Here is a 24528-nt window from a genome sequence, read left to right as displayed (position 1 = left end):
AAGCTTCTAACTCCAGCCCCAATTAAAATTGCAAAGTGAAGTATCTACTTAAGCTTTGATTAATGATGCTGCTGCAGTAGTTTGCTTGTTGCTTGCCATATCAGTGTGGCAGGTTGTAATCGTGGAGGCCTCGAGGAGAGGATAAACAGCATGTGCCTAATGGATGCTGGGATTAGCTGGGCAGGGAGCAGGGTTATGTACAGTGGAGAGATGCAGTAAAGGAATTCATGACTGGAAAGGTCTGCTGTGCATTCGCTGTGCCCATTAAGAAACATATACTTGAAATGGTGTGGTTTGTGTTGCTTTGGAGGTTGATGAGGGCAATTTATAACAAAGTTAGTCTGAGACCCAATCATAAAGTCACAAGAGCATAAAGAGTATTCCAGAAATATGGGAGTTGTCTTTTTAGTAGCCTTTTACAAACAGTGAGGTAATAGAGACTTTGGAGATGTGCCTGCAAACATCAGGGAGTGTAAGGAGAAGGTGAACTGGGGAAAAATGCATCATCTGTCTTGTCTTAAGCTTTGGGGCCACAGCTGGGATTCTCCCCAACAGCTGGGGAAGGACAAAGAAGCAGCTGATGTGTGAGATGGTTTGTGCGGGCTTTTATATACCGAATAGTGTGTCACCTCTGCTCTCTGTTACTTGTGGGAATCAAGGAGCTGGGGATGTACTGGATCTGCCTGGTGCACACATACAATTGTTTGTTTCAGCAGTCATGTCTTTCCCTGATAACATTTTCTTTTAAGTGCTCCTGGGTTTTTTAATACTAAATACTAATTTTGCAGGTCTTGTAAAGCAATTGTAGATATGGTAGCTGGAGGGAAACAATTTCTCTCCATGCTTAATGGTTAAACTTAATAGCTAAAGTTTTCCACTTGTTAAAGTTAGTCAGAAAATGAGAATTCCAGTATAAGAAGAGTTAGAAAAGATTCAAGGGCTCTTGGTTCAGATTGGAACAGAATTACAGCCAGTAGCTGTCGGAAGAAGGTTAGGATGGCAATGCCAAGGGCTGGATGAAAGCAGTCCATGCAGCTTTCGTTTGCATCTTGCATCTGTGCATTGCAGCCACAGCCTGCAAGTTCTTGGCAGCACCCCAAGACAATTCATTACACCCAGAATAAGCTACTGTCCTCTCACACAGGCACCAGAGTAACTTCCTGTAGCCACAGATGTATTGAGCTTGTATAACATAGGTGCATCCTTCTCCCTCCCCTGGGAAAGGTACCAGAAAAAAACTGCCCCTGGCAGAGCTGCTTTCATTCCTGTCTGACCTTCCGGGGAATAAAGAGGGAATTCCTGTGTGTGAGCACTGAATTGTGCACATTGGGGCAGCCTCACTGAGGGTCTACAGATCAGCTCTGGTGGCTGTGCAAGAGGTGCAGTGTTGTGGCAGGGCAGGGGCCAGAGCAGACCTCCTTCCCCACTCCTGGGCAGCTGGTCCTGCTGGCACAGTCCTTACTGCACTCCAGACACGTCCACTCACATAACCACCTCTGTTTTGCACTGAACACATGGGGTTCCAGGAATGGAATAGATTTTTGACCCCTAATGAACAGCTAAGGGTATTTTTTAACTACAGTCGCTTGCTGTGTGGCCTTTGTTACCTGTTTAACAAAGTTCAAACTCCACTTAGGACCATGTGTGCAGGAAAATAAACACTCTTCTTCATGCTGCAGTTGGAATTTTCTTTATGGAACTACCTTGAAAACAACCCTACAAGGCAAGAGAGTGTTGCACCCATTTTAAAACTAAGAAAATTCATGCTGTGGAGAAATACCAGAATTCAAGGGGTCCATGTCTCTGCAGACTGAACTCTCCAGCTTTATCCAAGTCCTTTGGTGATTTGTGTTCAAAGTGCAGCCGCCTTCACTTCTGCATGCAGAACTGATCCCAGTGTCAAACTAGATCCACTGAAAAATGAGGAAGACAAGATTGGTTGATTAGGAAAATTGAATTGGATAATTGCCCAGCATGACAAAGGAAGCCTTTGGTAGAGTCTGGAAGTTGATCTATTACTGAGGGAGGTGGGTTTCTTTACTGAGCACTTCTTAGAATCCTCTCTCTTCTGTGTATTGTTCATGATGTCTTTAACTTCTGGGACTGCTCAGGGAAGATCTGGTCACAAAAAATCCTTGCTTTCTGCACATTTTGTTTAAAAATTGTGGATTACAGTTATACATATGATTAGAGTCATCTGCTTCTCTGAAAACTGGCAGTAAGTGAGCTAAAGCAATGCACTGATAATGCCTGGAATAGAGACTTCTGAAAAAACTTTATAGAATTTCCTCTTCCTAGTCATCTTTGAAGTATAAACACAAGGTAAACAAGTATTTTAGAGACTTTATCTTAAGTTATGATTGAAGTTCCCTTTAAAAGGAGCTTCAGCATCTAATAGACCTCACCTGATTTTGTGTGTTGCTAAGTGTCATTGACCACTAACAATCTCCACTTCACATGGAATTTCTGGGTCTTATTTTGACCAGGTAGACTAGATCAAGTCAACACTGGCTCGGTAAGTCCTGAAAATTGCTGGGTTTTTTTCAGGTACTTTGCATCAATTTGAGGAGTAAAGAATGAACTAAGTTACTTGATGGCAATTAATATGGAGTTGCGGGTGGTTTTTGGCAGCTCCTTTTTACTTGCTCTGTGTCCAGCTGCAGGAATAAGCTGTACCTGGAGAAGCTTCCAAACACCAGTGTGATCATTCCATTCCACAACGAAGGATGGTCCTCCCTGCTCCGGACTGTGCACAGTGTCCTGAACCGCTCCCCTCCTGAGCTCATAGCAGAGATTGTGCTGGTGGATGACTTCAGTGACAGAGGTATGATGTGTGACATCATTGTGTTTCCCTGCCTGTACTCACCGGCCTAAGGGAGCAATGAACTTGCAAATATGTGTGTAATGGCTTGGGGTTTTTTACTCGGGTGAATCTTGCTCTGGTACATTGGAAAGCAAAAAAACTCATGCTCCATATTCAGGGTGTGCTGGTTTAGCTGTTGCTGACATGGGCTGTCCTGTGACGTGAAAAAACAGGGAGGGTGGTTTTAATATTCTGCTTAGGGTCTGTGCAGCCCTTAACATTAACCCCAGGGTTAAGTGTGTGATTCTTGGAATAACAAAAGAAAGGAAGAGGAAGGAATAGCTCACTCTTTTTTCTTGTTTTTTTTTTTGGACATGGAAAAATAGAATTCTTGATTAAGGTTTTCCATCTGGGACTGCCTGTGAGTTAGCTTGCTTTTCTCCTGAAAAGTAAATCTGCAGCATCCAAAACTTTGACTGCTATCACTTGCTTAGAACTTTACTCTTTGTTTTGCACTGTGTTGCCAGGAGTAGTCCCTTTGGATTGGGTTGAGGTGCTCAGTGGAAAGGTCTGGATTCACTGCCACAACACATCCCCACAAAGGGAACAACCCCTTGTCACTGCAGCATCAATGTGTACGTGTAGTTAGTGAATCTATTTGTTCTGTAGCAGAAAGGCAAGAGATCTTTGAAAGATTTAAATGCTACATGATGAAAATTAAGCTACTTTGTCTTGTATTTTGCACCCTTGCTAGGGTGGAAGAGGCAAGTGCAGGAGAAATGATTGCCTCTATCATGTAGACATTGCATAGCTGGAGAGGTCCCCTGGAAAGTCCTCTGAAGTTGGTATTCTCCAGTGTTGAAGAGGGTACAGTGACTTTAAGGGGTTATGGTCAGATCTAGCAGCTCTATTTTCTCCTTTAAAGTTACTAAGACTATTTAGCTTTATGAGCTGCAGAGTTCAAGCCACTGATATTACTCAACTGAGGGAAAAGAGCTCTCTATACAGATAATAGAGGATATATCTCCAAAAATCTGACATGTAGGAAGCTGCTAAATGAGCTTGGAAACAAGCTTGTGATTATTCAGTGTTCTGACCTTTACTGACTTCCAAATAGGCACTACCCAAAGCTGTAGTATTTGTTCCAAAGTATTGTCTCATTAGTTTGCAAGCAAGGCATGCTGCTGTGAACAAATCAATGTTATATGAAATAAGTATTTCTTTAGAGGATTTTCAGGCTAGGCTGGGGAGAAGAAAAACCCACCCTCCTAACAAGGTCTGCTTTATTGCTACTCAGTCTAGAAGGAAATTAGACAAGCTCATGCTGTAACCACAGCTAAAGTGTACAAATGGGTTGCTTTTCAGAGAAGTGGAAGTAATGAAATCTGGATTCCTGTGGATCTATTTTCCTTGTTCTCCAGATGTGCCTTCTATCCAGCCCTCCTGCTCCTCATCCGTCTGTACCTGTGCCGTTTGTCCAGCCTGCTCTTGCTCTGTTCCATCAGCCTCTGATGAGACACAAACTCTTCCCTGTCAGCCATCCATCTCATTCAGAGGTTGCAAGAAGTAGCTGAGATCAATTTGTATACAGCATCTATTTATAGATGGATATAAAAGACTGCTGGTGCTGGACAGTGAGCTAAATTGTCGCTGGGAGAGAATGACATTCAGGAAAAGAGAGTGCTGATAAAAACCTGGTGTGGGTTTTCTGTTTGTTTGTTTGGTGGGGGCTTGGGGTGTGGGGTTTTTTTGTTTGTTTGTTTTAACCAGTAGTTTCATGTTAGCACAGTTGATTTGTGCACATTGGGACAATTACTGGTTAGTGTGAAACGTTTTCCCTTCAGTGCTGTCAGTTCTGTATTGCACTTTTCTTCCTTAACCACACTGATGTTGGCTTCCCTCACTGAGTCTAAGTAGATCCTTAGTCTTCAGGAGGCTGTTGAGTCCTAAACACATGATTATGACTTTAAAGGCTAATGGTTACAAATTTCTGGTTGTGATTTATCCACTGTATGTATTTAAAAAAAAAAAAAAACAGCAACCAAAAACCAACCAACACTTCAGCCCCTTAAACTGAGAATTGATAGTTTAATGCCTCAAACTGAATTGCATGAAGGAGCAGAAGTTCCAGGAAAACTTTTAATTCACATTATAAGTTTGAAAAGGACACATTCTTGGATTTAGACTGTTAGGTCACTACTCTGTTTATCTGTTTCTTATGATTAAATTGCGCAGATAATAAAACCCCTGTGTCCAAGCTGATCATCATCACAGCTGTGCCACAGAACTAGTGAGAAGTAAAAAAAATGAGATTTCTTAATTTCTTCTTTTCAAATCATAATGATTGGTCCTCTGCATTTTCTGCAAGTTGGAATGCTGTGCTTCTGTTTCAAATGCTAGTCCTCCAAATTTGTAACAGCATCTTTCTTTTAAAATTAGAGAATCACTGTTGGATGTAGTGGTAGTAGAGGCCACATTTGAGAACAGAGGGGCATAGTATGAACAGTAAATGTCATCTCCTCCCTGAAGAGATCAGTAAATAGTCACCATAAACTCCAGTGAAAAGCCAAAGATGGAAAGGATAATCACTCAATAAAAATGTATTATTAACATTTTTTTCAAGAGGTTACACTGACAAGATAAAAACATCAGATCTCTCTGCTCTACCTGTGGTGGCCTTTCCTGTGAGGGTTGTCTAAACAGACCTCTATCACTTTAATATAACTCTTTAAAGAATAACCTTCAACAACCTGGCCTTCCCTGGCAAGGAGGCTTTATCTTTCTTGTGCTGACCTGTGTTGGGGTTAAATGTGCTGGGTTTTGCTCAACTGCCCTTGAGGTGCTGTTAACACTCTTGTTCTGCTGTTGCACTGATTTCTGAGGGTGGTGGTGCTGATCCATCAGCCTCTTTCATCCCTGTATCTCAGACATGGATCATCTTTGCTTCACATGAATTAAAGAGGACTTTGGTAATAAAAAAGTGAATGTGGAAACCTGGCTATTGCACACATCACTGTTTTTCCTAACAGATGTTACTTTCATATGTTTTTCATCTGGTTTGAAGCTTGAGAATAAGGAATTTTTGGTCTGTCTATGAAGAGGGTTGAGAAGTTGGCTAACAAAGTGACAGGAGAGTGAAGACAGATTTCTGGGTTAGTTGGTGGCTGCTGTGGCTGCAGCAACCCTGGGGGGCAGCTCTGTGGCTTTGCATTATTGGAGCTCTCGGACAGATGAATCATCATCTGGAAGTGTCAGCAGCCATTTATTTCTTAATTTGTTTGAGAGAGACAACTCTGTGACCTTTAGCAATAAACATTTTTCATCCAAAAAATGCTGTCCTGATGACAGCAAATCTTAACAGCGAGCAGCAAAAGCTTTATGGGTCATGCTTTTGAAACATTTCCTTTGCTTTGTATTTGAAAAGTCAAAATGTGCTGGAACAGCTCGCTGACTGGATTTTTTTTTTGTGTGCCTGAAGTACAATGCAAATGATCAAAATCTAAAAAAGTGCTGGAGTTTTACTTCACATAAATTTCGTGGTAGGTTCCATGTCAGCCAGAGTGCTGTGGAAGGGAAGGCTGTTGGTGGGGTCAGTCAGTGTGGTGGGAGAATCTCTTTGCCTTCAGGTGCAGATCATGTTGTCACCTCCAGCAGCTCTTTTTTGACACTTGAATCTTCCTCTGTGGGTATTCCCTTGGTGGGTTGGCTTGGCTTAAAATCCAGCCTGTGCTGTTGGTCACAACAGAGTAAATATTGCAGGGCTGTTTCTTACTTTCTCTATGAGTAGTCTTGTTCCCAATGTAGTATTGCATTAGGAGTACTGTAATGCTTTTTTCACCACAAACTTGGTTGAGATATCTATGATAGAAGAATTTTCTTCCCATTTTGGAACAATTGGAGGTATTTAATATGCAGAAGAATATAGGTTATACTGAAGATAGAGGCACCAATTCAGCAGACTATTGTTGAAGAATAAGAATCAACCTGCCCAGCATTGGCTGCTTCTTCCTGTGTGTTACAGAGAACTGCTAGAGCCCCACAGACTGAGTTCCATGGATTTGATTAACCTCAGCTATTGCAGGGTGGTCCAAAATAACACCTGCACTTTCTGGATGAGCAGAAATCTGAATGCAATACATGAGAATTATGACTTTAGAATTCCTGATCATAAAACCCCTTAGCTGCAGCAGTCCTGTGTGAATTTGTGCCTTCACTTTTAATTTCTATAGTTATTCTTTAGGTCTGATCTCAGTTAAATTAAGCCTTTTCATATGCTGACTTGCAGGGTACTAATTGTGTCCCTCTGAGCCTGTTGTTGCCAGAATGGCCCTAAGTAAACTAAAATGTTTTTTCCATGTATGTCAGTTTTCTCCTGGGGACTGTCATGTGAAATTTGTTTGCTTTTTGATTATCTAATTACCATGCTGCTGAGTGGGAAGTAGGTTCTCTTATACCATAGGTATGGGAAGAGAAGAGAAATGAAATTTCAGGTCAGTCTGTAACACTGCAGGGTTTTTTGGTCAGCTCTGATGGCATGTTGTTATTGATCACAGACAAGGAATAACAGACAGGCAGTTCACGGTTCTTCAGGGTCTGCTTCAGTCCCCAGACCTGCAGTCTGAACTGGCTGTGGTGAGAAATGGAGCTGTTCAGCTCTAGTGTCTGTCTTGTACAAAATGAATTGTTGGTCTCCACCTAATTCTTGTAGCTTGTGGACATCTCTGCTGTATAAGCTGTCTCTGTGTCTGCATGAGCCAATGTAAAACTGTCCTCTGTCTCTCACTAATAAATGAACAGCCTTAAGCTGAAGGAACAGAGGATGGCACATTTTCTCTTTGCTTTTCACCTGGTACATATTTGGTAGCTCTGTTGTACAGCAGTGGAACATCAAGTACCACTGGTGAAAGGCAGAAGGCAAACTCTATTTTGGAGGAGAGGTCTCTTTCAGGTGCAGGTTGGACTGCAACACCTACAGAATCACAAGTAGTTGAGGTTGGAAAGGACATCTGGAGATCATCTAACCAAACCCCTCTGCTCAGCTATAGCAGATTTATCCAGGTCTTATTTATTCACTCACGTTAAATCTCCAAGGATGGAGACTCCATAATGTCCCTGGGGAAGCTGTTCTGCTGTTCAATCACCTTTCAATGACTCAGTTTAGAGAAAAAAAATAATGATGATTAAAAAAAATCTTATGTTTAAGCAGTATTTTCTGTGCTTCAGTTTGTGCCCAAGGACTCCCAGAATCTTTTCTGCAAACCTCTAGTAATTATCTAGGGGACACCTGCAGAAGAATAACTCTATAGCTTAAACTAATTGTTTACATTTATGTGTTTATCTGGAACAAACCGATATCATGGATGTTTCAGCCTTTAATATCAAACATGTTAGGGTTTTTACCTTTTCACCCTTTGCAGCATTGAAATTTTAAAATTATTGAAGATATTCTAAGCTTACTTGTGCTAGAAGTCTGTGATTTAATTGTTGAGTGTCATTTAAAAGAAACAGCTTGCCACGTAATAGGGGCTACCTGTGTGCAGGGAAAAGGATACACACCCCACATGTGGGCTCAGAGGTACTTTGGGTTTGTCTTATTTTATGCCTTAGCTTGACAGAGATCAGTGATTGTGGCTGGATGCTTAAATTTCCTATAAAAGTCACGTTTCAGCATGCAGTTATTTGCATATTGAGTGACAGCCTGTTCTTACTCATTTTTGAGATTACTTTGGTATAAATGACAGTGTTTCAGAACAAATGTTGTCCCTTGTTGAAGAAGAGAACCGCAGCATCAGTCATCTCCAAAGCATGAGTTACATGCAAAGCACTGTGTTGGTACAATAATAAAGCTGAATGTGGCAGCACTGAAAATACTGCAGTCTCCAAACATCAGGATTGTTCTGGAAGTGTTAACCCAGCAGGGCTCTCTGCCTTATGACATCGTGTGTCTGTACAGAGGCAATACACGGAAGCTGAATGTCCTTCTTAGAGTAAACAGTCAAAATCTGCACCTGTGACTGGGGGACAGCAACAGCTTCAGCCCAAATATTTGAATATATTTAACCTGATATGACAATGACATTTGCAAAGTGAACCTTCTGGCTTTTACATTAAATATTGTCTGGTTTAGGGAGTGTCTATCTAGGAGGCTGTACAAAGGAATACTTGGCTGCAGTTGATTTCAAGGAGACGATTTTGTCCTGGATAATGTGTATGGGATCTCATTTTCCCTTGGGTGGTCATTAGGGAGGTTATGGATTTCAGCTCCATCTTTCTTCCATGACTACCCTGTTACCTTGAACCTTATCTTAATTTGCGAAAATTATTTAGGATTCTATTCTATTTATTTCTTCAGCCATTTTAAAATTTTTTAGTCTGTCCCTACTTTGTCCCTTTTTCCTTAATTGTGTGCGTTCAGCAGGACTTCGTACAGTCAGAATTAGAGCAGCTCTTTGGGAGACAGCAGAGCATTGTGAGCCCAGAGTCTGGCATGTGGCCACAAGGCAGCAAGAGGCTTTTAAGCCTTTGATGGAGGACTCCAAGGAGTGTCATCTCAGCCCTGGGTTTTGACCAACATATTCCCCTTTGTTTGCCCTCTCCCCTCATGCAGAGCCCATCAACTGCCTTGCTGTGCCCCTCGTGCCATTGCACCACCCTGGCTTGGACATTCACTGGCACAGGAGCCTTGGAGACCAACTGTTCCCAAGTGTCAGAGAAACTCACAGCCAAATCCCCCTTCTTCCCTTTACAGATAAATCCCCATGACATTTTAAACCTCTCTTTTTATTGCAGTGAAAGTAATTCTGGAGGTATGGGATAATCTGAATGGAAAAACAAATGTGAGGAAGGCAACTTGGCTGAACTATGAGCAGCGTAATTTGGTCTGAAGGGCAGAAGTCACTAAGTAGTGTAGTGAGGGAGAAGGCAAGGGGTGATTAATGTGTCATTTGGTGCAGCATCAGGTATGTAGCAAATACAGCTCTGTTCCATTAACCACATCTGCCAGGCCATAATTGAAAGAAATCGTGTTCTCAGTATCTGAAATAGAAAAAGGTTTAATACTTGAATTCTTTTTGATCTTTAAATGGAACAGTAAGGGATTTATGCATCTAAAGAGATTATCTTTTCATCTTTAGGCACATGCACTGTAAAAGTAATTTTTTTGTCTTAAATGTGGTAAGTGCATCTGGTTAGTACATCTCAGAATATGGAGTGACTGTGCTTAGGACAAAATGGTGAGAGCCTTTCTTGCTGAATTATCAATATGGTTCTTTAAAAGCTTTTTACTTAAATATGTTTAGAAAAGAAGAAAAAGCCAAGCTTTTGGGGGGCAGCTATGCTTTTCCACAACCTTTTCTTACGTGTTGCTTTCAAGATCTCTCATAGAAGTTGTGGTAACTATTGTCGTAAACAACCGATATAAAGGTTATTTTTATAAATTAAGTCACAGAATAAAGAGGCTTTTTCCTTGCTAGAGTGTAAGATTGAATTTGTGTACTCACCAATACTCTGTTAGTGAGCGTCAAGTGGAGCAATAAAAGACCTGGTGCAGTTGTCTGATTTTAGTTTATGTAAAGAGAGGAATTTTTTTATTCTCCATTCCTGGAAGTGTCTTGTGGGTGTGGGATACTTTAGATAACGGTGATAGAGCTTGCTTTGGGTAAGACTGAAGTGTGGATGAGATTGAATTTTATGTTTTCTTTTCCTCAGTATTCATTTTTAATGCGTCTTTAATATCTGTGCTCTCATATACCCTTCATAAAGGGATATCTAAAACCTGCACTGTTCATTAGGCAGTGGCTGGATAGCATTAGAAGTTTATTCTCTAGTGTTCTAAGAGACCTGAGGGCCCATTGTACTTGTTTACTGCAGCTTTGTTTGTGACAGCCTAAATTAACTAACCAGCTTACTTTTCATCATCTTCTATTTATTTCTATAAGATCAGTTGCTACAGCTGAAGGATCCTTCTAACAAGGAGATAAGGTGGCTTTAAAAGGTCCAGTTTACTGTGCCCTCTTTCTCAGCTAATTATTGTGTAGTGAAGGATGCCTGGCAGTCTAAAATTTAAAAAAAATAAATAATTGAGTAGCAGGGTTCCATTTCAGCTTATTAAATAAATCTGAGTGCATTGCTTGTTACTAAGAAACCTTACGCATGTAGCTTCTGTTAGAGGAACTTTGCAGAAAAATAGCTTGAATTTTATTCTCCTCACCTTGAAGTGCATGTCCTCCTCATCTGCTACGAGTCAAAAAATCTAGATATCTGCCAGCTGCAGTGCAAATCAGCATTTTAATGCTTTGCAGCTGCTTCTCTGTAGAAGTTAATTGAAAATGTGATTCAAACACCCTCTGCCAATGCTCATATATGGTATCTATTACTGGTAATCATAGTTTCTGCTATTTAAGCCTGCATTTGGGGTGGTATTAACAAAACAGCTGTTCCACCATAGGGACTTTGATAAAGTTGGAAACTTCTTCACTTTGAGAAAATTGGAAGGTAATGCTGGTGCAATTGAAAAAGAGAAGTGGGTAATCTAAATCACATCCCTTATCTAGTTTTAGTTGCAGTGATAGTTTCTCAGTAAAGAACTGCCACACCATTCTCTCACTGTCGTATTGATTCCTGAGTGCCATGAGGACCATTGTTCCCTGTTACCCAGAAGCCAGGGATGCTCTAATGGAACACAGCGGTTTCCTGTGCTGAACAGTGGGAGCCAAGGCTCAGGATTTAAAACCAGGTACCTTCAGCTATCAGTCCTCCCCTCCCCTCTGTCATCCAGCTAAAATGAATGTGTCAGTTGAGGACTATATTGCCCATGAGATGGTTTAGTTTTGGTATCAGTACAGCTGTGAACAGGTCTGGATTTGTGCTTCAGGATTTAATAGATTTATTGACCTTTCTAGCAGATGTCACTGACTTATTGTGATAGCTGCATTTCTCCTGAGTAAAGTGAACAAGACTGTTGGGAACTGATGGTGAAGAGGTCTTGAAGAAGAGTAGTGTGAGTTTATAAAATATACTTCTGACATGCCAGAGTTTGTTACTACAAGTCAAATGTTGTGTTTTCCCTGCAGCTGTATTGGTAATTTCTTCAATTGCCAAATGCCAAATACTTTGTTTTCTGTTCTCTGACATACAGACTACAAGACAAACATGGGTTTGCTTTGTCATTTATAGTTATTGATGTATAAACATTATTGTAGTAGTGAAGTATTATCAGTTTTCCAATATTCTGTCTGGCTGCAACCCCAAAGCAAAAATTTTCTAGGTCTGTGCTATTAATTTTAGGCTTCATAGTTGTTCTTCCTCACTTAGACACTTGAGATCAGAGCCTTTGGGATCCAAAGGGATGCATTCCTACCAAATCAAAGCCACTTTCAAGTGGGTTACATCTTGGGCCTAACAGACTGATCTCTAACAAGACAAAAGTCTGGAATAGAATTCTCTGTCAATTCTTGTGCTGTTTCTGGAATATTGCCTTTTTTTTAATGGTTTGCACAGAGCAAATACTTTCAAGCCAAGGAGTTCTTTGCCTTTATCAGCACTATTCGTGTACATAGCTGATTCTCTGAGGACTGGTTTGTTTGGGGGCTGGAGGTTTGGGGGGGGGGGGCGGGTTGTGTTTTTTTATTCTTTTTTCCCCAGCAAAACTCAGTGAGTTTTAAAGCTTTAATCTCGCAGCTTTGATAGGTTCCAAAATATTTCAGTATGAAATGTCTTAACACTTCATCTGCGTGCATTTCTTCAAACAATGGTAAGTTTTGTCTTGCTCTTGGTCTCAGACTTTAGGTTCATGTCATGATACACCAGGCAGCACGTCGCTGTCGGTAGTGGCCATGCCCTGACATGCTCCCCAGATGCAGATGCAGCTTCTGGAACAAACTTGAGATGCTTTTGTACCCCTGCTTGTCTCTCCAGTGCTCAAAAAGCAATTGATGATGGAGGTTCAAGGCAATTAAAGATTTTTAGAGTACAGACATTCCCGTGGTTAAACAACTGGATAATCAAATCTACTGATGTGGCCTTAAGATGAGGGCACAGATTCCTTGGGTTGAAGGCAGTATTTGGGACAGTAATGCTCTTCCTGCCAGTCACCATGGCTACCTCAAACTTGAGCTGAATATTAAGTGTACTGCAAGGAATTCAGTCCTGTTTGAGCAGCTACAAAGGCTTTGTAGGCCAAAACCTGCAGCTCTCCAGTGTCTCTCCCAGCACAGCAGCTCTGAGGTTAAAAGCAATCAGCAGGAAATGACTGAGAGTACCAAAGTCACCTCTTTAGATGACCTGTAGTCAACGGAAGAGGGAAAAACTTAAGTGGGTGCTTTAGTCTTGATACATGTTCAATGACATGGGAAGGGAGAAGAGTAAACTAATGAGCATAACTGTTTCCCCTGGGAAAGGTGGGTTATGGCACACGAGGAAAAAGTGGTACTGTGAGTTGGCCAGGGAGTCAGTGTGCAGGAATTAAGAATTGAGTACACACCGCAGATTGACTGCACTGCCCCTGAGGAACAAAAGGTGCTTAAACCTTTACAGCATGAAGGAAGGATGAGTAAATGGATTTTTCTGGATTCCCTCGGAAAGAAGCAGGTGGAATAGACTTTCTTTACAAATTACACTTTCCTGAGAGATTAAGAGGTCATGCTGTAGCTAAAATGATTATTCCTTGTGTATTTCCCTAGTAAACTTTATCTGGGGTCTGGGTGTATTTATATGCTAATTCCAGTAAATGTGAATTTTCTCATTTACAGATTGCACCTTTTTCTCTGTTCATTACCAGTATCTCCTGAAGCCACACCTGAACAGGTTTGGATGTCTGCTGTGGGGTAGAAGAAGCAGTGAGAAAGTTCACATTGCAAACTGAAGGAGTAATTGGTGGTACAAACAGGACAGCACAAGTTCAAAACAGCACAGGCTCACACCAGTGGTATTTGTCCCAGAACTGAGTCTGGCTTATTTCTTGGGCCCCACATCTCTATACCTGGAATGAAAGCTGGTCTTTAAAACATTTAGAAAGAGAAAAAATTCAATGAGGTTTTCAGGAAACTAATTCTTTTAATCTTTATTAAAAGTCTAAACAGTGATGATATATTAGCTTATATATTATATATGATATATATTGCTGTATGACTCAGTGGGGTGTTACACTTTAAGCTATTGTCCCATGCTTAGAAACTCTTTCCCTCCCAAGTTTTTGTTTGTAAAGGTGTGCTCAGTCCCAATACTGGTGCAGAATGGGCAGTGGAAATTGGCCCTCCCTCCGCTTTTGGAGTCCAACAAGGAAGTGTAATCAGTGAAGCAACAGATATTGATTCTCTCCCTTTCCAGGCTTTTTCTTTTTTGTAAGAAGACTCTCAGCTTGGAAAGCTGTGATCAGCCTAATCAGTTTCCTATTATTGAGACTGGTGCTCATAGTACAATTTATTAAATCATTTTATTATCCTTCCAACCAACTTCAGTGATCAGAGCGTGAAAACATTGAAAGAAAATTAAAACCAGTGTAAGTGCTGCCTGTTTGGATAACAGCACATTTTTGCTGTTTCAAAGGATTACTCATCTGCACCAAAACAGGGAGAGAAGTTAATTTCAATGATTTAGAATTTTCTATTTCAGGGAGGCCTGACTTGCACATTGTGATGGATTCAGGAAGAAGTATAATTCATTCTTAAATTGTTAAACAGCACATTAGGGCCAAGTATTGAAGTAAAAATAAATGGATTCATTTGTAATCTTAAACAAGCGTGTGTGTGTGTGGGAGGGTAGGGATGGGAGGCTGGGATAACCTGTAAAGAAATGCCAGATGAACAGTGGCACTTCAGGTTTTGGTTTTGGAAAGTAGTCAAAATAACCTGCAGAGAAGGAAAACCAGCTTTGTCTACTTACAAGGGAATTCTACAGATCCTCCAGTCATCTCCTCCCATGCCATGTGCCCTTCAGCAGGAGAGGGAAAGTTCCCTTGATTTTCAAAGTGCAGTGGCTCTCCCGTCTTCATGGTATCTTCAGCCTTCTGGGTGTAGACTGAAGCAAAGTGCCTCAGCAGGAGGCGGGATCCTCTAGGGCAGAGGGAACTTTGGTGTCACCACTGGCATCTGAGTAATGTGGGAAGGTGTCTGGGAGCATTCCCGAATTCTGAAGTGCTGTTCCTTCTGGACTGGGTTGATGACACAGATATAGCAAGGGCACTAGAGTTGCAGGTGTGCTGTGCAGTGTAAAATTCAGAAAGCAAAGCTGATAGTATCATATGAACCATGCAATATTGCACTAGTAGGACAGGGGAGTGTTTCGCTCATAATTCTTTCTCAGGATGTAAATCTCTATAATAGTTTCAAGTCCTTGCTGGTGCTTAAAATGAGATAATTTTTTTTCAATGACAAATATTGGTACTCTCTTCCCTGCCAAATACTGCAGAGATGTTACAGGAACATATATAAAAAGATGTTAAGTCTTGGTATATCATTGGAGGGAGAGAAAAGGGCACAAAACAGGCCAGGATTCCTCTGTGAGCTGTGACTGCAGTGGCTGCAGCCAGCAGTAAACTGAGCTGTGTGAGCTCCAGGGAGTGAGGTTCCTTTGTACTGCAGAGCAGCTCTTGAGGCAAAGAGCTGTTCAACTTAAGAAGTGCAGGAAAGATGTTAGAAACTGGAGGACTGCTGGATTTCTTTCTCTGATTTCTATGGGGAAATGCCTTTGGTCTGAGCCAAATCAGTTCAAAATAGGCTACAAACCTACTGATGATTTTGCACAAGCCTCTGAGAAAGCATGGCTGAGCTGATGGGATGTGAAAGAGACGGGGAGGGTGAAGGTGGGCTGTGTGGTTTGCTGTGAGGGGATGGATCAAGTCTGCTTTGACTTTGAATTACAGAGTCATCAGCGTTGGAAGAGACCTTTAAGAACATCAGGTCAACCCAGCACTATCCCTGTAAGCCCTAAAACTAGCACCAGATCCAGACACCTCTTAAACACCTCCAGGATGGTGACTTAAATAGTTGATTTCCATGGACCCTGCAACTGCAGTGCTACCTTTCCTGTAGACCCATGTCGAAGTTCTTCTGTTTCTCATGTATTTAAGCTATACAAAAAATATTATCCTTGGACTCTTCGGTCCTGCTCCAGCTTCTGCATATGTTTTGGTTTTGAATTTTTAGGTGCCTGTACAGGTGGTAAGCATGCAGTTGCTGTCATGAAAAGTCAACTGGACATGAGAAATTCCCGTCTTGGAAAGCCCTTGCTATGCTACAAGTGGTCACCAGAGTAGTGGCATCTGAGAGCAGCTCTGCTTGGATGAGACCAGTAGGAAGAAGTACAGTAAGACTGCCATGGAAATTTGAGCTAGGGAAAAATAAAGTCTTGTTTTGGAAAGCATTAGGGCTGGTTCTGTAAAGCAGGCTGGCTGCTGAAGCTTCTCTGCTCTCCACACAGTTTTATTTACAGCTCAAACTAAAGAAAGCAGTAGTTCTTGACTGGTACTGTTAATGTATACACTGTATATCAAGTTTATTGCAAAGTCTGTTAGCAAGCTACCAGCCTAGTTTTTAATCTGCAGATAATCTTACTCTCATTTATATGTTTGGGCTGTGTTACTGTGCCCAGCGTAGGCACAGCCATTGGAATCCATCCAGTTCACCTAACAACTTTCATTAAAGAAAATTGTTCTTATAATAAAAATTACTCAGTGTGGCAAGATTCTGTAGTATATTTTTTAAAGCCTCATAAAATTTTGTAGGAGTTAATGCCGCTTGTTTGTTTTTTGATATTTTCTTTTAAAAGCAAAAATTGGCTAAATTGTGACAGTATTTGAAATAGAATAAAATAGCTATTTTCTAGCTGGGTCTATAGAATCCTGGGTGGCAGGAATAGCACAGGGATAAGGAAATAAGAAAGCTCTGTCTTTGGAGAGTACGTTTTATAGAATTTTGTACATTGTGAGGTTGCTTGGAAGTCTGTGACTCTTTAGTTAGGGAAAGTAAATTCAATAAACTCTGCCCACTTGCAGTTCATGATACAGCAGACTTAACCTTATAAAATGCACTGATCAAGTGTGGATTTTTCTGCAGCAGTTTGGGAGCAGCTTATCTGAGCATCATCCCTGCTGGCTGAAGGACAGCTCTCAGTACCTGTGTCCCCTGCAGAGCAGGGAGAACAAATGGTTGCTGATGGAGTTCCTGGAGCTTTCCCTTGCCTCTTACAGCCATCAGAGACATAATATTCCTGATGTGAGAGGCTTCTTACCAGTGCAGTGTACAGCAGGCTACTCACTGCAAGTGTGAAATGGTATTTTTTTACTATGAAAATGTAATGAAGAAAAGTGCTAAGGAAGCAAACCCAGCATTTGGGAATGCAATGGGAAGTCAGTGGATTGGACTCCCTGCTGCCTATTTGCAGACTACTCACCTGAGAAAATTCAGGCTCCTGTGCCTCCTTTTCCCCTGTTACACTATAAAAATGGGGAAATAGCTCAGTTTTTAGCTGCTTGTTCATTAATAGATATAAAACAACCTGTCCTCAGTCATGCTGGGGCAGAGCAGCCATCATCATCACAACAAATATGGCCAAGTCCAGTGACTCTGTTTCCCTTCTGGGGTGTATGTCTTGATGTGTGGAACCAGGTCCCCAAATGTGCCCATGTTTGGTACCAGGCTGAGCCTGCTCTGCTCATACCCTTGGAGGAACTGGTTCAGCTGCTTCAGGTGTCACCACAGTTGAAACTGGACAACCAAGCAGAGCAGTTCAGAAAGGTATATGATGCTAAAATATAAAAGGACCTGCACACAGGTAGAAGACAAACCTCTGGGATCTTTCGCAGTCTCATTTTCTCATTTCTGTCAAGAGTTGCAGAAGGTCTCTATTTTCCATTGTGGGGGAGGGCTTTGGATTTTTTGAGACTTTCCAGTGCTTTATAAGTTTAGGGTCTGATCTTCCAAGGGCTACGGTATCTATGGCTACTGTTGGGGAATCAAACCAAGAGCTTCTGTGTGATGGTTCCCTCCTTTATTTTAATGAGTACCAGCAGCCACGCTCTCGTGTTTATCTTCTCTTGGGTACATAACTAAGGTCTACCTTCTGGCTTAGGCTTAGCTGATTTATGCTTGAAGTGAGGATTGTTTGTTCTCTCTGATGAAACAATCTATTGTGATAAACTAACAATGGCAAGGGATGAGCTCTGATGTTAAACAGTGGTGCTAGCTTTTCTTTTCTTTCTGTTTTTTTTTTCTTCTTGTTTTAAGTCTACCCACTGCCTCAGGAGAAAGGCAGCTGCACTAATAATATGTCTGGTCTCTGTGGAAGGCCCTTATTTGAAAAATCTGTAATTGAGTGGACAAAATTTCTGGTTGCTTGAGAGGATCTATTCAGAAGAGATTTGAAAAGGATGAGAGAAAAGCACACTAGACAGCAAGAAGTCCTAAGGGCTCTATTGAGCAGGGAAACCTCTGTAGATATTGTGGGACAATTAGACTTGTCAGGCAAAACACTAAAATGGATTTGTGAAAAGAAAATCCTGGGGAATGTTAAACAAAGCTTTGAACCGGGCAAAGAGCTTGCTAGGAATACCTCAAAGGCAAGGAAGTTGATTTGGGTGATCTTTGAAGGAAGGCAGGTGCTGGCTGCTTCAAAAAGAAGGTGCAGAATGTGTGTTAGTCACAGGGATCCTGCCTGTTTTCACAGTTGCCAGGTCAGCATCAAGGAGGAGAGCTCATAACTAGGTTAAGTATATTTGCTCCTTTGCTCTTTTCACAGAGCTGTTCCAATGCCCAGCCTCCCTGGTGCCCTGTTCAAGGGCACTTCACGCTGTTGGCCTTTCCAGCCCCTGCTTTTTTAGGCCCACTTTGGAAGCTGAGAAAGACTGGACTGTACAGAGAGAGGTGGATGTGTTCTCTGTAACCCTGTGAGATTATTTGTATTTCAGTGATTGCCTCTACTCAAAAGTTTTGTTGTGTGAGATTTTAAGATGAGTTATTTCCTTAAATTTGACACACTAAGTTTTGCCTAGCAAGGCTTCTTTCCCCCACGGGTTGCTGATGGCAGTGAGTGGTGTGGGGCATTAATGAACAGTCCCTGGCATGCTCTGAATGGGGTTTGCTGTCAAGTAAGTCAGAATTTCAGATGCCTGAAGATCAACCCATTATTGATGAAGCCAGTGTCAGCTCAGCCTATTTTTAGGTTTTGCTTTGCTGCTTCACTCTTTGATGTAAAGACAGCTGTGTGCCCCTTCTTCTTTATGTAGACCAAGCTTTTTATCTCCACTTTGGAACAAGCTGTCCATTGTTTTGATCACTCAGTGATCTTTCTCTGCAGCTCTTCTGTTTGAATTCTTGTTAATCATGGTGACTGCCAGTGCCTGTGCTAATTCAGATGTGGCTCCAGTCCATGTTCAGCAGCGTAAATATTTCCATATTTAAATGCAAATATCTCCTGTGATAAGCACATAACATAGCCATCCCCATGCACACTGTGACTGTGCCTGCCTTGTGGCTTGGAAGGGTGTCTGACTAGGGGTTTTGCTGGATTTTATTTATGCAAGAGTGGATGTTATGCTGTGTGTTTTGAAGAAACCAAACACAGCTTAAATACACTGATACACTGCATGCAGTTCACTTCTGAAAGTAAATTGCTCTGTGTTTCTTTGGGTTTCCACAAGTGTCCAAGAATCCCAGCTGAGTTCTGCCAGCTGGTTTTTTTATTCCTTTTCCTCTGCTGCTTTCTTTCTCATCTTATTCTATTTCATCATCTCCTAATATCTCTTTTTATTTTCTTAAATTTTTTTTCTTTTAATTGCTTCTAACGTTTTGGAACATCTTCAGAAGTCTTGGTTAAGCAGTTATTTATAAACCTTGAGTTTAAAAGAAATTATTCTTAATTCTTTTTTCCTGGTACTGCATTTGTTAACTGTTCAGGTCATACTTCCAAAGGCATCTCCCTCTGGTGAAGACGGAACTGCACTTCTAAGAAATTAGTTGTTACAGTGTTCAAATTTCTCCTTTTCATACAGAACACCTGAAGAAACGCCTGGAAGATTATATGGCCCAGTTCCCAAATGTCCGAATCCTCCGAACCAAGAAGAGAGAAGGGCTGATCAGAACCCGCATGCTCGGGGCCTCGGTGGCCATAGGGGATGTCATCACCTTCTTGGATTCCCACTGTGAGGCCAATGTGAACTGGCTGCCACCTCTGTTAGGTGAGTGTTGGGGGTGTTAAATTTGATTTATTTCCACCTGCTGCTTTCCCCTCTTACTGTAACTGGACAAAAGGAACATGAACTATCATAAAAGGGAGAACAAACCAATCAAAATACTCAAGTGAATTGTTGGCAACTTGAAGCCTTTGATACAAGAATTTTTCTGTTCTGCAGTCCTACATTGTTATTCTCTGTCATATGCTGTGGTTAATTAAAGAGCAGAGATCATATTCTTCTCTTTCCTCAGTAAATGAAATCTTAAATAATTTACAGCTTGTTAGAAGAGTAAACTATCAGATGGTCATTCAGCAGTTTGCAGAGAGGAATGGCTTTAAGATACAGAAAAGATCTTTACATACAGTTTTTGAGTAGCTTTTGGGTTTTTCTCTCCTATTTAACTATATTTAACTTCATAGTCTGCAAGCCTGTGGAAAATACTTCTTGTGAATGAGAGATGCTGGTATGTATTTGTAGAACATGGACACCCTTTTCCAAGGCAGTGCTTCATCTTTAAGGAGTCATCATTTTGACAATGTCAGTTCTTTTCAAGGATGACTAATTGAAAGGACAATGCCATCTGTTTCTGGTACCTGTCTGCCTCTGGTCAGTGCCAAACTCTTTTACAAACCTATTGCAAGTGACCTGTCAAAGCTTTCTCTTAGGTGTGACTTTGTCAAATAGGCTGTGGCAACAACAGTCAAGTGGAAGTTTAAGAAACACCAGTCAGATTTGTCCAAAGGATTGTTGGATGGTTATCTCCTTTCACTGTAGTTTCTATCTGGCAATAGTGTAAAACATTTGCAGCTTTATGAGCCCCAGGGAGGGAGGACAGAATTAGCTCAAATGCCATTTAAATGAGAACACGTAGAGTATGCTTTGATTTTAAAGCACAGAAAGGATTTGTGTTAGACGTGGTTTGGAAGCTGAAACATTTGTTGCCTCTGCTCTGAAAGTTAGCTTCTAACAAGAGACTGTCTTAGTAATAAAGTATTTAAGAAATTCCAGATGTTTATGCAGAAATGAATCCTGTGTTGTATTATTTGGTTGGGAGAAAAGGCTGAGGCGAGGAGGTAACACTTGCATTTCTTGAGCCTGCTGAGAGTAGTTATGCCATTAGTCTGAAACACTTCCTGCCAGATTCTGGCGTAGCAATTAGAGCTGGGTGGTGCAGCGGGTTATTTCCCTGCATTTAGATCTGTGCACAAAGAGTGAAAATGAGCACTGCTCACTGAGTACAGGGGTGTCTGGTTCTAGCCTGGCAGTGTAGATATCAGTGGTAATGTGCCTGTGTCTTCCTATTCTGCTTCTGGGTGATGATGGCCTGGTGTTTTCATCTCAATTATTGCAGAAGTAGCAGACAAATTGATATAAATTGGAGCATCTGCCCAAAAGAGAAGGAATGGGAAGACAACTCTGTCATTCTTGGACAACTTCATATTTTGACACTTTTTTTTTTGCAATTTCATGGTCAAAGGAACCACCTGGTGCAGGTTTTCTAACGTGTTTCTCCAATCTTCAGATCGCATTGCCCGAAACCGCAAGACTATCGTTTGCCCTATGATTGATGTTATTGATCATGACCACTTTGGATATGAGACTCAGGCTGGAGACGCGATGAGAGGTGCATTTGACTGGGAGATGTATTACAAGAGGATCCCTATTCCTCCCGAGTTACAGAAACCTGATCCCAGTGATCCCTTTGAGTAAGTTACTGAAACACAGCGTGCTAAGAGCTGGCTAATGAAATAACACCCTGTTACAGGGTTGGTTTACACCTCAGCATAGTAAAAGTCAGGAGCTGGTGTTAAGCTACTTGCTTTTTGGCAGCCTTTTGCTTTCTTGGTTTGAAAGAAATGCATTGTATAGTAGCTGTGAACACTTTCCTTTTCATTGCTGTTTTTTAATTCCCACAGAAGTTAACATTTCATTGAAAACTGTAGTGTGTAACATCTAATGTGGTCATTTATTACTGAGAACTTTCAAACTTAGTATCCCTAATGCTCTGCCAAAAACAACAAACCAGTGGTGGCTTATGTGTCATTCCCAGGTGTGGGAAGAAGAAAACCTAGCAGAATAATTACAGCAATTTTGTTGATTGCAGTGCACTGCAGAAGTAAATTTGTGATCAAGTTGCATTCTGCTGTTGCTGTGCTTGCCACCATTGAGATAGTTCTGCTGTCCTTAATAAAGAGTTTAAAAAAACCTCAACAAAGCACTTTTTGAGATCAAACTCAATGACTCGATCACATGACTGAGACAGAGCACCACGTGTGCAGCACACAGATACCTCTAGGAGAGGTTGTGTCCTGGCACTTAATGGTGTACTCCTGCCTGTTTGGAGGAGAGGCACTGGCTGGTTCTGAAGGAACCCTAGTCTGGGCCTCCTCCTTTGCAAGTGGAAAATCAGTAGATAATGCCAAAATATCTATTTGATGCTCTGATAGGGCTGTAAAGCTACCACTCTGTGGTGAATATTTGTTAAATCTGGCTCTGTTTTTTAAATGTTTAGCTAGAGATCTGTATCTGTAAATGTGTTTGTAATATGGAGTCTGGTTTTTCCTTAAGGTCTCCTGTAATGGCTGGAGGACTGTTTGCAGTCGATAGAAAGTGGTTCTGGGAGCTGGGAGGGTATGATGCAGGTCTGGAGATATGGGGAGGAGAGCAGTATGAAATATCCTTTAAGGTGAGCCATGTTCTCTGGAAATTACTTTTGTTTTGAAAAGTAAGAATTGTTCTGAGGCAAAGAATGTGAATGACCTGTCTTGTCCTTGCTTTTGCGTGTGACTAAAGGTGAAAGAGCTGGGAGTAGTAAGATAGTGCACAGAAGAAACAGCGGTGGTGTGACCAGTCACTTGTGAGGGTCACTTTTGGAGCATGATTAGCTGAGGTGTCCCAGTTCTGTGGTCTCAGCTTGCAGTGCAGGCACTCCTCCCAGAAGGGGTAAGTCAGCGTGTGTGGGGCTCTCTGACTCTTGGGCTGCTTAGTCCTCACCCTGGCAAGATGATGAAATGTTCTCCTCCTTGAGGGAAGAAGGATTCCAGCAGCTCAGTGTTTGCCCAGTTGAGTACCTCAGTCTTCAGGTCAAGTTCCCAGAGCTGAGAGCAACTTTGTCTGTAGTCAAATCCATCTGACTCCTGGCTGCAAGGATCTGAGGCTGTTAATTACCCGGGAAGAAATCCTCGACAACTGGAGTTGCTGGCAAGGACTTCAGATCATTATCTGCCTGGCTTGGGGACTGTTCTGTTACACACTGACTGACTGAGCTGCTCAGTTGAGGGCTTTAAAATTAAGAGTTAGACAGCTGACTAAAATGCTTACTAATAGTAACGTGCCACTGTGACCCACCAACACCGCTGGTATCTGTGTTATCTTGGAATGTGGCACTCTGGAATCCAGTCTAGGAAACCAGGTGCAGTGTCCCAGACCCCTGAAAGCAGGTAACTAGTCTGGAATCCTTTCCAGAGCCTGAAGTGAACTGAGTAAAGATTTCTACATGAACTCCGGGGTTTCTCTTTCAGAAGTTGAATTATATACTTTCATAGGTGTCTGGATGCCACTGACCTAAGCTGGTTGGTCTCAGCACGGGGCTAGAAGATGGCAGCACTGCTACTATAGTGCACAGTTTAGTTTCAGCAGCTAGAATTCTTCAAGTCTGCCCTGCAAAGTCATGGCTAATCCCCTATAAAACAGATTCCTAAATCTCAATGCCTCTGTGCAATTCAGAGGATGTCAAACCACAGCAACCCATATTGCCTTACATACACTCCGTGTGCTACTGGGCAGCAAACAGTGGGAGAAAAGACATTGCTCTTGAGACAGTCTTTTCTTTCATCATTTGCTGCCAAAAAAACATAAGTAATAAAGTCACCTTGGAGGTCCCTTGCCCTCTACAATGGTGGCAGGAAGGGAGGGGTGGAGGGCACCCTCTTAGGGGATGTCAGTATGGTTAGAGCCATTTGTTCTTTGTGTTGCATGTAATGAAATTGTGTAACACTCATTCTCTGCGGGAGTGGCACTGTCAGTATTCAGCCTCTCTTCCTTTCTAAAAATGCTGGTTTCCAAGAGTGATGACAGTGGCTGGGCAAGCCCTTTGTCTCCAGTGCCACAGCAGACAGTCACACTGCTTGATCTGCAGGAAATAAGACTACTTCATTCATCTGTTTGCTTATCCCCTCTGAAACACACTGTGTTTTATTTCAGTCCAGAGATGGTAATTTATGGAGGGATAAATTTGCTTTAATTAATCTCAGCAAAGACCCCCTTTTTTCTTTCATTGTGCAACAGAAAAATGAAGTTTTCACTGAAAGAGGCTCAGTGTATTTTCAGAAATTAAGATAAATTGATACATTCATCTGTGGCTGATAGATTTAATAAATCTGCTGGAATTGCAAGAATAGAAGGTTTGTTCATAGAATTTATGAAGCTATGACATTTCCTGGCGAGCTTAGAGCTACGTTTTTACCTTTAGAAGCAGACTGAGATTTTGTAGTTAAAGGTGCACTGTCAAATAATTTAAAACTCTGGCTTAAGGCATGGGGTACCTGCTTTCACATTA

At 41.6% G+C, this 24528-nt stretch overlaps 1 protein-coding gene across 1 annotated transcript in view; it reads left to right on the top strand.

The window, feature by feature from the left end:
- The window catches only part of GALNT10 (polypeptide N-acetylgalactosaminyltransferase 10), an 84039-nt gene that overhangs the window by 41703 nt on the left and 17808 nt on the right, over positions 1 to 24528 (top strand). The window contains exons 4-7 of the mRNA XM_071570060.1: positions 2658 to 2824; positions 19788 to 19973; positions 21493 to 21676; positions 22539 to 22656. Of these exons, the coding sequence (XP_071426161.1) occupies positions 2658 to 2824; positions 19788 to 19973; positions 21493 to 21676; positions 22539 to 22656 (655 nt within the window). The remainder of the gene's footprint in view (positions 1 to 2657; positions 2825 to 19787; positions 19974 to 21492; positions 21677 to 22538; positions 22657 to 24528) is intronic.

This window comes from Pithys albifrons, chromosome 15 (assembly GCF_047495875.1).
Source record: "Pithys albifrons albifrons isolate INPA30051 chromosome 15, PitAlb_v1, whole genome shotgun sequence".
Taxonomy (NCBI): Eukaryota; Metazoa; Chordata; class Aves; order Passeriformes; family Thamnophilidae; genus Pithys; species Pithys albifrons.
The sequence above is the reverse complement of the archived record's forward strand: the minus strand, read 5'-3'. Positions and strand labels throughout refer to the sequence as shown.